This window comes from Triplophysa dalaica, chromosome 2, assembly GCF_015846415.1.
Source record: "Triplophysa dalaica isolate WHDGS20190420 chromosome 2, ASM1584641v1, whole genome shotgun sequence".
NCBI classification, from domain to species: domain Eukaryota; kingdom Metazoa; phylum Chordata; class Actinopteri; order Cypriniformes; family Nemacheilidae; genus Triplophysa; species Triplophysa dalaica.
Window position 1 is genome coordinate 22,435,426 of NC_079543.1, and position 15,111 is coordinate 22,450,536.

Below are 15,111 nucleotides of genomic sequence, written 5' to 3' on the forward strand. Positions count from 1 at the left end.
CGCACTTCTTACCGCTGTCCGACAGGTTTCTTAAAGTGACAGTAACCATGACCCCGGCCATAAACCCTGTCAGCCACTTACTTAAAATACATTTTTGTTAAGTTTGGGCCCATTGTCTAATATAAACTTAAATTAATTATTTATAAAACGTCTCATCTTGTTTAGCTTGTGCTCGCACATCCTGTTGCAGCAAAAAAATGATGACAGAAAGAGATGTTGTAGTAAAAATGTTTTATTTTCCTAACAGTCCCATGCTGAAAAGTATAAAACAAAATGTTCTATGAGAAAACGTAAATAACAAGTATATTTGTAAAAAGAAACTATAAAATTCATAGTTATAAAGCTGGAATTGATTGTGTAAAGTGCCAATATAAATTGTAGCTCAATATTTTCCCTTCTCTTGGAACGAATACATTACATGCAGCAATGGGTAAGGGAAATATATATTAGTGCTAATGTTTTTACTGGAATTTGATTTCTGTAGTAGAGGTGATGCATTATTGGTAAACTTTAATGAACATGTAATATTGTTTCATCTGTATTTGCAAAGTGTGCTATATTTGGCACCTCGAGCTGTGCAAATCTCCTGAGTTTATAAGAAGGTAGAACTCTCTAAGAATCATACAACCTTTTAACTGACAGACTTTCATTGTAAACTACAGATAATAAAACAACAGTGGCAGTCAAAACTTAAAACAGTCCAAAGGTGTTCTTGATATTAAAATGTAGAACTATGTAATGTCAGGTGGATCCTTTACGCTGATATGTTGGACCTTGAGTGAAAACCTCCCAGTTTGTTTGAACAGTGTTTTTGTCCTCATTTTCTTTTGCTTAAGCAACTTAATTAAATCCCAGCTTCATCCGAGACTCTGAAACTTTCCCATTCAAGTATTTCTTTAGAAACATCCACATTCAATCATAATGCTTTGTGCATATCTTTAAAACACTATTAATTTGGAAAACATTCATCCAAAGTCATGGCTTGAATTAGAAACGAGCAAAATCTGTCTTTGCAGTTTAATTCGAGAGCCTGACCGAGTCCACAGAGATGTCTGGGCAATGCCACGTGATCTCAACCCGCGTTCTCTTTCTTCTGCTCTTCTTGATATTTGTCAAGCTCTATTTCTGGATCCTGTGTGGGGTTTTGTCTAGCAATAGAGGCACAGATGTGCAGAGATTTGCTGATTTTGTATATCTAAAAATATCCAAATGACCAGACGAGACAAAGTGCAGGTCCGTTTTAAAATCTGCGCCTTTAAATCTTCCAGAAGATCTTCTTCCTGTAGAGCAGGTAGGCTATGAACACCCATATGGAGGTGGCCAGGAGGTTCTGTGTCAGATGCTCTGCATGTGACTGGTTGTTGGACATCTTCCAGCGAAAGGGGAAGTACTCTTCAAACACCTCGTGACCCACGTACACCAAGATGGAATTCATACCTGACAAAAAAAGTAAACATAAGATGCTTTTATCAATAGTGACTTACAGTGCATTCAAGGTATATATACATTGCTGTCAGTAACACAGTGCACTACCAATTGAGCTACAGGTACAATTTAGGTACTGTACAGGTACAATGTAATGTCCAATCAATTCGCTGTTAAAATCTTGAATGCAAATATATAATAAACAAATTCTTCAAAATGTCAAAACAGGTCTAGGAACATTTTTCTACTAGTGAAACATCTTGCACATACCAGTGTAAAAGAATGGTGCTCCCGACCACCACTTCTTGACATCAATCATGTAGTAAAATATACTGAGAACCACAAAAGCGAAACAGCTCAGAGTTGTCACGTAGGAGAAAGACCTACAATTGAAAAAGGTGACAAACAAAAAAGAACCGGTTAACGTCACACATTTCTCTTTTAAAGACAATCACACTTGGTGTGTATCAACGTGCTAATAATTGCGATACAACATTAAGTACTGTTCCCCCATAAATAACTAATTCTGAAAATATGTGAACACCAAAAAATACAAAGCAACTTTACAAATACCTAATGAAGAAATGTAATGGTATAAATGCAGTGATTTTACCATAAGTTTTTATTGACAGGGATAAATCCTTTGTTGCTGGAGCACTTTGTCAGTACAGCCGATAAGATCCCCTGTACACAGAAATATATTTATATATAATATAATAAACAAATATTTAAACATTCAAACAGATATTACAGATACATTGCATTACAAATTCTATTTCAACATTTACATTCTAATACTGTACTTAGACGCATTACATGTTTTTTATAAATAAACAAGGCATCATCTACATAGACTTTGACTTGCCATATGCAATAAAAAGGCCCAAACAATTGACAAAAAAACAGAACCAAAAGTAAAACGCCTTATACCTCAATACATTCGTTGTTTATTTCCCTTCATGTCATTTCAAACGTATAAGACTTTGTTTCTTCAACAGAACACAAAAGATATTTTAAAGAATATTGGAGACCAAAGAACATTGGACCACACTGACTTCCAATGTATGCGCACAAAACCACCAATATTTTTTTTTAATATCTTCTTTTGTGTTCCACAGAAAATAAAAGTCATGTTTTAAATGACATAAGGGTAAATGAGGACAGAATGTTTATTTTTGGGTGAACTATCCCTTTAACTTTCAGTAATGAGATACTTTTATACTCCATATGCATAAGTTGATACAGTGTACACTGAAAAAGTGAAAATGACTAAAAGGAGTTACACAAAAAAAACATACCAGGATGAATCCCCATATTAGAAATCTTGTGATTATTTGTCTGTGTTGATCCCTGTAATGCAGAAGAATTTTCCCTGCCTGAAACACACACACACACACACCATGAAAACAAATGCAAAAGATATTGACAACAATTTCATGTATTACATTTGATTTCTGGCCGAGCTCCAGACAATAATAGATGAAGCATGTGACTGCCCTGCTGACACTGGTATAGTAAAAGAGTGGAGGGGAGAAGAACACAAGCAATAAACAAAAAGTCTTTCTAACAGACCTGAAGACCCAAAAAAGCCATCAATATTGAGTTGATGCTCCCCAAAACTCCTTCTGGGTCAAAGGGCACCGAAGACTGATACACAACCTGTGACAGAAAATGAACTGAATCAATGCAGTACTGTGACTAACTGTCAGATACTAGTTAATGATTGGATGAGCAATTGTTTACGCAGTTGTCACATTGTTTGTTTACCCGTGATGACGGCGTCTGGTAAATATGGTTCTCTCCCAGGAGCCAGCGATCAATGTAACCTGCGGCTCCCCCAGTACATTCTGGATGCTGTCCGAAGTCGCCAATCCCCCCTGGACCCAAATAACCACTACGGGAAAGAGATGTGATAATAAATAACACAGTGCAAGCAAAGTGTGTATCATGAATGGTAAATACATTAATTGAAACAACAATCAATCTTTTGACTATTTTGCAATTCTAATATATTCCCATTCATTAATGTCGCACACATATGCCCTACATAGTTATAGTACTAGGGTAGAAAAAAGGTTAATTTAAATAAAGGTTGTCAGACCATTCCTTTGAGACCGTTAAAACAGAAGATGACATTTAGGACTAGGATAAAGTATGATCCCGAACAAGATTTTACTAACGTTGGGCAGCCTGGTACTGGAAGAAAGAAGGTCAAACACAACCACAAAATCTCCAAGGCAATTACAAAAAACCATGCCGGCCAGTAGAGTAAAACATCATGCAGAGAGTACCAGCGTGTTTCCTGGGAACACAAAACGGGATATTTTCAAAGAAAATAATTACAGTAGGCGATCACAGTGAAAATCCAAGTGCGTGCATATGTGTGAAGGGGAATAAGGCCACTCACACTTGACAGGTTGATAAGGCGCTCCTGAGCCACCACAGCATCCAATCCAGCAACAACGAGGTATGTGAAGCCGAGGCGTTGTAATACACCAGGAATGCGCAACGAATCCCAAGACACTGTTCGGATACACACACATGCATAAAAATGACTTCAGAGCCCAAATTATAGCACTCTGTCTATTTAACATACTTAAACTATTTATTATCATTCTGACATTGCAGTATGTTTAAATTTAGAAGCCATAAAAAACTGACAATTTTGTGAGCGAGTGATATAGCAGGTGATGTACTGTAAATCAAAATGATGTGTGATTATGAAAGTAAAATTTTAAACACCCCAATAAAAATGATTTTATAGATGCAATTTACTTCTTGCGTTGATGTATTTTCTAATAAAACAGAAAGTAGTGTTGGTACTATTTAAAGGAATTGTGCTTTTCTTAAAATAAACTTTGGTTTATGTCATGCCATGGCAAATGCATGATTTGTCAGAGGCAGATGGTATGAGGGGAAGAAGACATTTAATTTAAGAGCAGAGTAATTTAGAGAAAAATTATAGCTGGGAAAATAAATAAGAGACCATTTTTGCCTTTAATCAGCATTTCTGCACATATTGTGGCATTTTAAGTCCAATATCTGTTCAATTTGAACTGAAACAAACCTCACGAATGAGAGTCACACAGTAGCAATTTGAAAGACTGTGAGAATGCAAAGACGCAAAGATCCATGAAAGTTTGAAAAAATTTTGGCTAATTCCATCATATATACATTTATGAAAAGATATTAAAATACATGGAAAAACATAAGTATTTTGTTGTTTTAACATAAATATGAATCTTGTAAATCAAAGAAAAATATTTAAAAAAAAAATTGGAACTTGGGGGAAATGTTGTCACTAGTTCGCAGAATGGAAGAAAGATTTGCATTTTACTTAAACATGTACCTAGAAATAGTGAATGTGAAAAAAAAAACGTAGGTCTGTCAAACGATTAATTGATTAATCGTATCCAGAATATAAGTTTGTGCATCCATAATATACAGCATGTCTGTGTACTGTGCATTTTCATTTTGTATTTATAAAAACATACAAATACAGTACATTCATATATTCAAGAAAAATATGAAAATGTTTATATAATTTAAATTATTGGTAAATATAAATGAACACACGTACATATTTCCTAAATATTAATATGCACAGTACACAGGCATATATTATGTTAACACAAACTTTTATTCTGGATCCGATTTAACAAGAATCTGGATCCGATTTAACAAGGTCTCTTACATTTTTCCACAGCTATACATGCCCTTGCAGATATGAGTCATCAACATATTTGTCAAATTTTTCAGAAACATTTAAATTGAATTTCAAGTTTGAATTAAATGGATTTTTAACTATTCATTGTGAAAACTCTAGTAATAACCAGACAAGTATGCATCATGTTTCATTCAGATTGCACCCATTTCATAATCCAAACCAGAATGTGACCACACCAATAAAACTGAAGGAAAAAATCTATTACAAAAGAGAGAAAAAAATGTTACTGCTCACAGGGTCCTTGGCAATGGTTGGGATTGATGATGATCACTCCAATGAGAAAGAGCTGTAGGCCCCTCCAGAATATCTTCCCCAGCAGATGAGTTAGTTTGACCCCCCTGCGCAACGATGCGCTCAAGGACAAGCCGACAGACGTTCCCATAATGAACACAAACCTGGTGAAAAATCGAATTTACTTTAACCGATTCCTTTAACCTCACAGCCATTTAATACAGGCTTTCTAAAACCTCACAGCAGAAAAAAGTGCACTGGGGTAGCTGTCTTTGGGATCTGCTGACTTCAGTATGCCACTTCATGTGATAAGCATCCATTTGTGTCGAACTGCCTCAGACACACCATCACTTATTTCAGAGCAAATTAATTGAAGGATGGTTATAAACTTTAAAGTCTAATAAATGATTTACTACTATATCACCCAATGGGGTAGGAAAAGTTTAATTATACCAGAGTGCAAGGGGATTTATAGGACATAATAGAAAGAATACGTGGTTTGTGACGTCAAATCGACTTACCAAGGAAACACAAGATCAGCCACTGTTAGACCTGCAGGAGGAACAAGACAATCTGATATAACTTCCTGTTTTCGTAACACTGTTCACATTTACCTCAACTGAAAAAGATGTGCTTTTAAAATATTAACTTGTGTTTATCAGCTATATTAGCAACAATATATGCTCTGAGATTTGTTGGATTTAAAGACATAACACTATCTGGTGTAAGAAAAGATAAAGGAGATGAGTCTACCGTTCCAACTCTCATGTCTAAAGAACCAGTAACGTCCGCCGCCGTAGTTCACAAACACCATAATGACCAAAGACAAGCTGTGGAGAGAACACAGGGGATTCTGATATAAAACCACATAATCTAACTATAGTTCTTACACCCGCCATGCTAATAAGATGGTAAGATCCAATGCAAATTAAACTTAAAATAGTCTCTTATTAAACAAGGTTAGCAGTGAAGTAACGTTGGTTTAAATGGGCAATTAAAGTGCGTTCTACACGTCAGTCAGTTTAATTATTTTATATAAGAACTAAAATGCAAATGACCTATGGGCAACCAGCTTCACAGTATGCATAACTGCAGTGAAAGATAATATTCATCGAAATTTTTCATCCCTCATCTTCACTAAACTGGGACTTAAAATAATAAGTGAAAGAGCACCGTACCCACGAAAGGTGTCCAAAGAGCGAAGCCTCCGTCCTGCGGTCGGTGGAATTATCGACTCCGTGGAGGCGGTGATTCCTAATCTGTTAGGAATGCCAAGTTCCTAGGTACAAAGAAAAAGAGAGAGCAAATTAATGAGAGTAAAGCAAAAGATAATTACATTTCCTTTCCATGTCTATGATTTTAAAGGCTCTTACCTGGGGAAAAAATTCACTATTAAAATAAAAAAGACGGTACAATGGGGTGTAAAATGAGTTAAGCATTCACTTACTGAGTTTATGAGTCTCTCTGTCTCCACTGTGCTTCCGACGCGAAGAAGTAAATTGCGTACAAAATCCATCCTGTATAAGGCGGAGATAAAGAAGAAATGTGAAAAACTTCAAAACAAAACAGCTGCAAATTGTTTAGATACTTTTAAAGAAATTTAAAAATGTCTTTACCTTCTAACTGTGCTCCAAATAGTATATAATGCAGCCATTCCAGCAAAAACCAGAAAAGCAAACAAAATGGCTGGAAGCAAATACAAATATAATTACATTCAGATTCAGCTCATTCGAGTCTTATGCATTTACATTATTCACGTTTTACTCCCCTTGTCTTTTTTTTGAGGCAGGAAAGACAAGCAAGGACAAAGTTTTGTTGTTACAAATGTATAAACTATTTTGATCGGTCCAGAGAATGCATCTAGTCATTTTTTATTTATTTCTGATTAAGAGAACACAAAAAGTTCCAACAATAATAGTTATTGATTTTAAAATATCCAAAAGAAAACCAAAAAATAACATCAGCGGAACGTTTTGTGTTTGCTGGGTTGTTTCAGCTCCAAAATGAAAACTGAAAATGACTGCATAGTCAATAAATAGTCTTATTCTTGTGTCAAAATTGACAGTGTGTCAAAGACATGGAAGTTACATTTTTTTTTTGTTTAAGTGGAATTTGCCATCACTGTTTTATTAGATAAATGTATTAAAATGTTTTATAGAATATTTTATCAGCCATAAACCATTCTGTTTTCTAGACATTGAAACTGATTATAGACATTGCTATTTAAAAATCAGTATTAGTTGACCTGTTATTGATTATATTGGTAATAAAGAATTCATTATCAGTGGATCTTTTAAATTTGACAAACAAATGAACATGTAATGTCGACTCACGCAGGTAGCTGTTCACAGGCTCTGAATCAGTAACCAGATTACAGCTGACCCGCGATGGTTCAATCAGGTTCTTCACCCATAGAGAATAGTTCCCCTGCTCCCCAAAGTGAAAGTCAAACCTGCAAACACATCACACAAATTGTCAGTAAAAATCTAAACAACATTATGATTCATATCTCCATCACATGCAAGCATATACTCACTATTGCAGTAGGTTCACAGGATTACAGGAAAAACAGTACAGATGAAGTTATCGGTATAAACACTAAAACGGTCTAGTTTACTTTTAAAAGTATTTATGCACAGCTTACTTGCATAGCTCCTGTTTGCCAGTTGTGCTGATAAGCTGCAATGTGAGAGCGTGTTGAGTGCCTAAAACAAACCCCACAGTAGTCGGGGTCCCAGGACCCTGCCCTGCAGGTATTGTTCCCAACTCTTGGGGCAAACACTAAGAGACACGCATGCACAGAGACACAGGAATATATCAGAGACCCATTTGTCAACAGAAAAATATTGTGTAGCAAGAACATTTAATAACGCTGTTTCAATGACGTATCATTATTGGTCTATTAAGTATTAATATTGTAATAGTGAAGATCAGAGACTTTAAATAAGCAAACCGTACACCTATATCTATAACATGAATAGTTGATACCTGGTAACAGTGATCAGAATGTACATAGAGAGACATCTCTTCCTTGATTTCATTAAAAACCGACAGCGCCGCCTCATCCATTTTCAGCACAGAGGTCTTGCGATGAGGAAGAGATGCTGAAACAAAACAAGCCACAATATACGTTACAAAGCATTTTAAATATACACATATATGTACGCATCAAACATTACAGAACAATGTATGTCAACATACATTCCAAAAAGCTGCCTACGTAAACAGAATGTTTAAGCAGCATAGGTGCCTTCCATACCCAAAAATGCAGACTGGTAGGAAGTTCACAAAGTTATGAAACCGAACCGACAAGAAAAAAACGACTTCAATTGCTCCCTATAATTCAATTTAAGCAAACTGCAGGATTCCTGAATGAAACTCAAGGGTCAGATGCTTTGGTGCTCTCAACTCGTGCTGTATTACAATAGTGACTCTGTGTTCCCTGCAGTCACATGCTTCACTAATCTGCCTCACAAGAAACTGCCCCGATCTCCTCAGGAGGGAAATTTGAATCGATTAAGTTAAATCTGTGATATTTATACAATGATTTTGTTGAGGCTATACGTCTAAAGGAGCATCATAGTAGGCCAATTCAAACAACGTTTATAAAGATTATTTAGATAAAGGACCAATCGGACTGGAAATGTGTATAGACGTTATGGAGTTGTATATCATATCATACTGCATATACTGTATAGTCTCAAATATAAAATAACGCTGTTGCCAAACATCGTTTTTAAATAAGAACCGCACATAGGCTAAACAGCACCGGCTAGCAATGCTGCTAGCTGCTTAGCCGACTAAAAAGCCGAAATATAATCATGAACCAAAACCATTGTTTATTGTATAATGTTGATCAGATAAACAATAACATTGACATCCAAATGTTAAGATCGGACTTACAAGCTGGTTTATTTGTCACGTGAGCTGCGCTTACAGCTAACAGAAGCACAATCACAGCAGAGACTGTCCATCTGTATTCCCCTTCAGATGCCATAACATCAGACCTTCCTGCCTCCTCCTCTGGATCCTCTTTCTTTAGATCTAAAGTGTTCCTTTTTTGCATGGCAACATACTTCCGAAACCTCCTCCGCAAGTAGTGGAAGAGAAGAGGGTCAAAGTCCGGTCTCCGTCACAAATCATAGTACGCTACCTACCTGAATCGCATTTCTGCAACGTGACAGTCGCATTAGGTACGCGGACTTTTCTTTTAAATAGTGCTGTATAAATGTTTAAATAAAGGCTGTGCCCGTATAGGGTAAGCAAAGCCCGATAGAAATGAGGTTAAAAGCTTACAGTATGCTGTCTGGATAGGTAGCTCACTAGGTTTTGACACACGGCCATTCTGTAATTCATTAAATGCATTCACAAGACGCATGTGATTTGTTATTGCTCCAGGAACGCCAAAAAAAGTTATACGGGTCTTTTATTCATTCATTTATTTCTAACTTCAACAAAAAGCTGACAAATGCTTCTTCATCTGCCACCGCTGCTGCTTCTTTTGTATGTTTATTGTGAAGGAATTTACATAAAATGAAAAGAGTCTGACAACAGCTGGGCCGTGGTCTTACTCTTCAGGGCATTCAAATATTTTCTGTAACTGTGTTTTCTATTAGAAACATATCAAAGGGTGTAGATATAAAACGTAGCAAAGATTTTTTTTGCTTTATTATCTGTGCTCTCACTAGCATAATTCAAATGCTTTTGTAAAAAATAATGTACAGTCGCTGTAAGATGCATAACTAATGTTTACTATTTTTAGTGGTAGAATAAGCACAGCTGCTTCCATGAGCTCTTTAGCTTGCATCCTGCATCCCCAGCCATATGTCTGTACTGAGGTTGGTGAAACTGACACAGACAACATCAATGTGATACTGTAATCCATAAATATACCACTATGCTTACAAATTCCATACGTATTTGGATTTGGATTCAATTTATTGTCATTACACATATGACAAGTACAGTGTAACGAAATGGATTTAAGAAGAAAATACAGCATAACACGAGGGAAGTGGAGAGAAAAACAGATACACATAATACACCATAGATAAGACTTGCAACAAGGTAAAATAATCCAGCCCGTCATGCAGCCATCCGGTCCAGTGCCATTACGGCGCCGCTCACAGACCGGCTTGTCAGGTGGCGGTTCGAAGCTACGGAGGAGTTGACTATTAAGTTTAACTATGTGCCTGAAATTATGCAGAAATCAGAAGAAGCTAAGCAACACGATCCTACAGCATCACATTTGAAAACATGGCAAAAATTAAGCAAACGTTCGATTGTGTCATTTGTGATGCACGTACTTTGTATTGCATGGTTTCCGCCTGATCCCTGAGTTTTAAATGATGGTTATCTTTAAAAACTCTGAATGTCACTTAACCAAGGTCAAACTCATTTCTATGAGATTGATTGAATCAGTTTGAAATGTTTGGTTTAATGAGCACATCATTCGAGAAACTAGAATGATAAAATAAGATTTCAATTTAAAATGCCATTTTTCCAGTGTTTATTTCGAAAGTAATTAAGTCGAAAAGTGAACTTTAATCTGTTGCTGAAAAGCAAGGGTATATTTCTTACCTTGAAGTTGCTGCAAAGCTTTAGCCCAAGCTTCAGAAAGTGTGTTTATAAAGCATTTTTCTATAAAGGTCTTGGCATTGGCAGTCCAACCTTTCGCTTTTTTTGTAGACCCATGTCTGAATTTAGCCAGTGAGTTGAAATGTGAGTTTTGTTGTGTAACCAAAAGTTAACTATCCTGATATCCAAACTGTGTGATATCCAAACATATTCAAATTTCTTGCCCTATCTGCTAAGACTTTCCTTTTAAAACGGCCTAGTTATACTTTATTGCCTGTGCTTTTTTAAGCAATTTGTTACAGAGAGCATCCCTTTCACTAAGCATTTTAAAATAAAAATTGTGTACTGAGCCTTTTGTTGGGTATTATGTGTTCTCTTATAGGGAGCACTAGTTATTTGTTATATGAAACACCCTGCACTTGTTCTCTGATATTTCTTTTTCATTACGCCCCTTAAAGACTTCTTTCTCAGAAACATTCAGAGTATTTTCTTGCGCTTTTCTTCTGCTGTTGACTTCTCATTATGAAATTTCTATTGCTAGAGTAGTGAGAAAATGTTTAAAGAAAATGTGAAGCTATTAAGAATAATCTTAGAAAAGACATTGGCATTCTTAAGGTTACACTTAGATCACCCATAGCTGCTTGGTGATCTTTGGCTGCTGTTGAGTTCAGGTTTAAAGGAACTAGGATTACAGAACAAAGATCTTAAGAAGTATCTTAAGGTTACAATAAATGTACTGTTTCATGCATGAACATTTCCTTGGAATTTAAGAAAGCCTCAGAGACGCTACCTCCTATGTCTGATTTATTTACCATTTAGTAGGGCTGTTTGATTCCAGAATTTTGGGGATTCCAAGAATCTATTCCTAGCTGCCGTTTTCGATTCCCAGTTGATTCCCATTTTTTTATTTTACATATTTTTCATATAATACAAATATCTAAGTATTTATAATGAATACTGTGAATTTGTAGTAAGTGTTAATGACAGACAAATCTCTGAGAGCAAACACTTTTTTCTTTACTTTCTTGTATACATGTTTTATTGTTGCTGCTTTTTCTTGTCTTCCCATTTAATGTTAAATGCATGTATGCTTTAGTGCCGACAGGTGTAAAAACGGTGCTGTGTTTGTTTAACAGCTTTAAACATACATCCGAGTTTAGAATATGTTATGAGACTGTGCTTTACACATGCAGCTTTCTTCACTGGCACACAGATCTCATCAATAAGATAGGAGAGTAAGAGGGGACGGTCCGCCTGAACAAAAATAATTGTGTGATTTGTTAAATGTGTGGATTTTCTATTATATCTGCATAGAGTTGCAAACAAACCTTTTGCTTTTATCCAACAATGCAAAATATTTTATGTCAGTATCGCGATTCCACAGCTGTTTTTGACAAGTAACTGATGTGACTGAGTTGACAAATGAAACCAATCGATTCTCTTAATGGTCGATTCTCTTAATGGAATCCATTCCAACCTTTGATTTTTAGGGAAAAAAGAGAACTAATGGTTACATTGATTTCGCATTGAATATTTTCAAATAAAAGCAGTTGTCCCATGTTTGCCTTTTGTTTCTGTTTTCAGATGTTTATTTTAATATTTCGATATGGTATATCTGCCAATATATCGGTTATCGGCTCCCAATTCGAAAGAATTATCGGTTATCGTTATCGGCCAAAATGTTAAAAAATAAATATGACTTTACGTTGTCTGAATCACATTTTTAAGTTTGGGATATTCTTATTCGCTACAGTCAGAATGGCTGTCGTCATCAGGTAGGCTTCGAGAAGAGGCCGGCGTTTACATAAAGAGGACATTCATCAGCATTCGAATCAGTTTGATGAAATTTGACCAACTGTAGTAATAGTTCATGGTTTATGTATAACAACCAGTAAAAATAGTACGGGTTTTGAGTCCCTGGTACTGTTATTTTGGGAGTCGCTGGCTGAAAAGTTTGGGAACCCCTGGCTTATTGAACATTTTTTCCGGAAAAGCATGCCCACACGTCATCTGGCAAGAGCAGAAAAAGAGCATACCCACGTGTCAGAATGAGATACAGTACCTGAGAGCACGAGCATCAATGTGCTGCGTTCAGCTGTGTTTGTGTGTTCAATGCATTTTGGTAAGGAATGTTTATATAAACGCTGGATAAAACGCTGGATGAAATAGATGGAGTGGTCCCAGTGCTAAAAGATGCTGGTCATGAACCCCGCGCGGTAACTGATACGGAGTCAAATGTCTGTGTTTTGTTGGCAATCGACGCATATGTGCATTATGTTAACAACACAAACTTAAAGTGAATCAACAGTTATGCAGGGATGATGCGATGATGTAATATGTGTTCATACCTCCGCACGCGCTCAGAAGGTAGATTGTTTTTGGAAATAATCTTAATCCTGCATCTGTTTTTTATAAATGTGACCAAACTAAATACTCTTCGAAGAAACGAAGTCTGCAATACTACTCTATAGGTACTCAAGATGAATATGAGATTGTCAGAAACTGTGTGTGTGACATCCGCTTTAAAGTAATGTTCCCTTAACTTAATTGGTAAATTGTTTCCATTCTGTAATTTGTTAATCCTCGAGTAGAAACAAGATACCACTTTGTCTCTGTTTGAAGAGGTGGTCTCTGAGGAAGCGCTCTCCGATTTAGCTGGAGGCAATTTTTTTAATAATGGACTTTTAATGAGAAAATTGAGTTGTCCACAATTGTCAGGATTATTGGAGTAGTGTTGTATTTTTTGTTGTTTGTTAAACAGGGCATGGCCTGTATTAATTTATTGATCATTGCATCCCTGGTCACTGAGGACATAGAAAAGCTCTAGATGTTGACCGGTCTGATGTATGATCCATCCAGGACCATGTGTTAGCCAAGAAAAAAAGATGCTGCAAGGGATCACTTTCTATGCAAAGCAGCTTTAACCTCTAGATGTCAGTGAAAAATAGAAAAAACTTCACTAAAAGTTTCAATCAGAGAGTTGAGCCTGAGGGCACAACATCCTGAATGTTATGAAATTGGACAGCTGAGTAAAGTGATAAAATATTGGCCCATTTCCTGATTAGGTGGATTCAGATTAATAACTGTCAAAACGTCTCAATTTCTTCAGCCTGTAGTTCGGTAAATATAATGGTTATAATGGTTACTGTGCCCATGAACAAACTTGTTCAGCCAAATTTGGAGAATCTGACAGATTTCCAGTCCTTTAAAGTATAAACAAAGGTCAGTAAACAACATCAACGATTTTATAAAATGATGTGTGACATACTTCAAAAGGCACAAGGAATGGATTGTGGACAGACATACCCCTCTCTCTTTCTCTCTCTCGCCTTTGAACTCGATCGATCATCTATTATGAATGACGTGAGTGGTTGGTTATGTTTTTTAATTTTGAGACATCCAACGATGGCTTACATCACTGGCTATAAAAGGGACACTATATTTTGAAAGAAATCATAATTTGTTAAAATGTAAGCGAGTTGTTTCCACATCCAGAATAGCACGTCCGTATTCCACTGGGAAGAAATATCTTAAAAATGAAGGGTCTCCCCAAGCAGTGCTTCAAAGAACCCTGCCTCATTGAAATTGCCATCGGGGGGAGTCCCTAGATTTTGAATCTGGCAAGTTCTTCAAATTTTAAGATATTCTGTTACATCATTCAGGATCTTCATTAGTCAGTAGGAGCATTTTTAGCGTAGACTCACCAGCTTCAAACAGGAACAAGCCGGATCCCACAGTTCAGTACATATTATCTACATTTTATCATTCTGTCACATTTAAAGACATTTGCACACGGGAAGCAGCTTCTCTACAGCTATCTGAAGAAACAGAACTAAGAATTATTATACTTTTTTATAGCTTTAATCACAGCCTTGATATTTTTTTAGAATAGCATATATATAATAAGATGGACTCTTTTGACTTGAAGTTTATTTAAAGATTAAAAGACGTATAAGTTGTATAAGTGAAAACATAATGTCCACTGCTGTGCTAATATGAGTTCCAGCTGCATTAAAGGGATAGTTCACCCCCAAAAAAATAATTTTCTTCACCAGTTACTTACCTTCATGTCATTTCAAACCTGTATGATTTTCTTACTTCTGCAGAACACAAAAGAAGATATTTTGAAGAACGTTGGTAACAACATGTGT

General features: G+C 36.1%; 1 protein-coding gene across 1 annotated transcript; it reads right to left on the minus strand.

Annotated features, from left to right (window-relative positions):
* Positions 1-216: 216 nt before the first annotated feature.
* On the minus strand, positions 217-9,541 carry hgsnat (heparan-alpha-glucosaminide N-acetyltransferase). Its single transcript, XM_056772098.1, has 18 exons — positions 9,287-9,541; positions 8,372-8,487; positions 8,028-8,164; positions 7,717-7,835; positions 7,000-7,069; positions 6,831-6,900; positions 6,562-6,662; positions 6,137-6,213; positions 5,905-5,935; positions 5,387-5,547; positions 3,833-3,948; positions 3,606-3,727; positions 3,193-3,319; positions 2,998-3,084; positions 2,724-2,801; positions 2,039-2,109; positions 1,696-1,808; positions 217-1,437 (listed from the first exon to the last, which is right to left on the minus strand). Exons 1-18 carry the CDS (start codon positions 9,447-9,449, stop codon positions 1,256-1,258), a joined length of 1,941 nt encoding a protein of 646 aa, XP_056628076.1. The 5' UTR covers positions 9,450-9,541; the 3' UTR covers positions 217-1,255.
* Between the last annotated feature and the right edge of the window lie 5,570 nt (positions 9,542-15,111).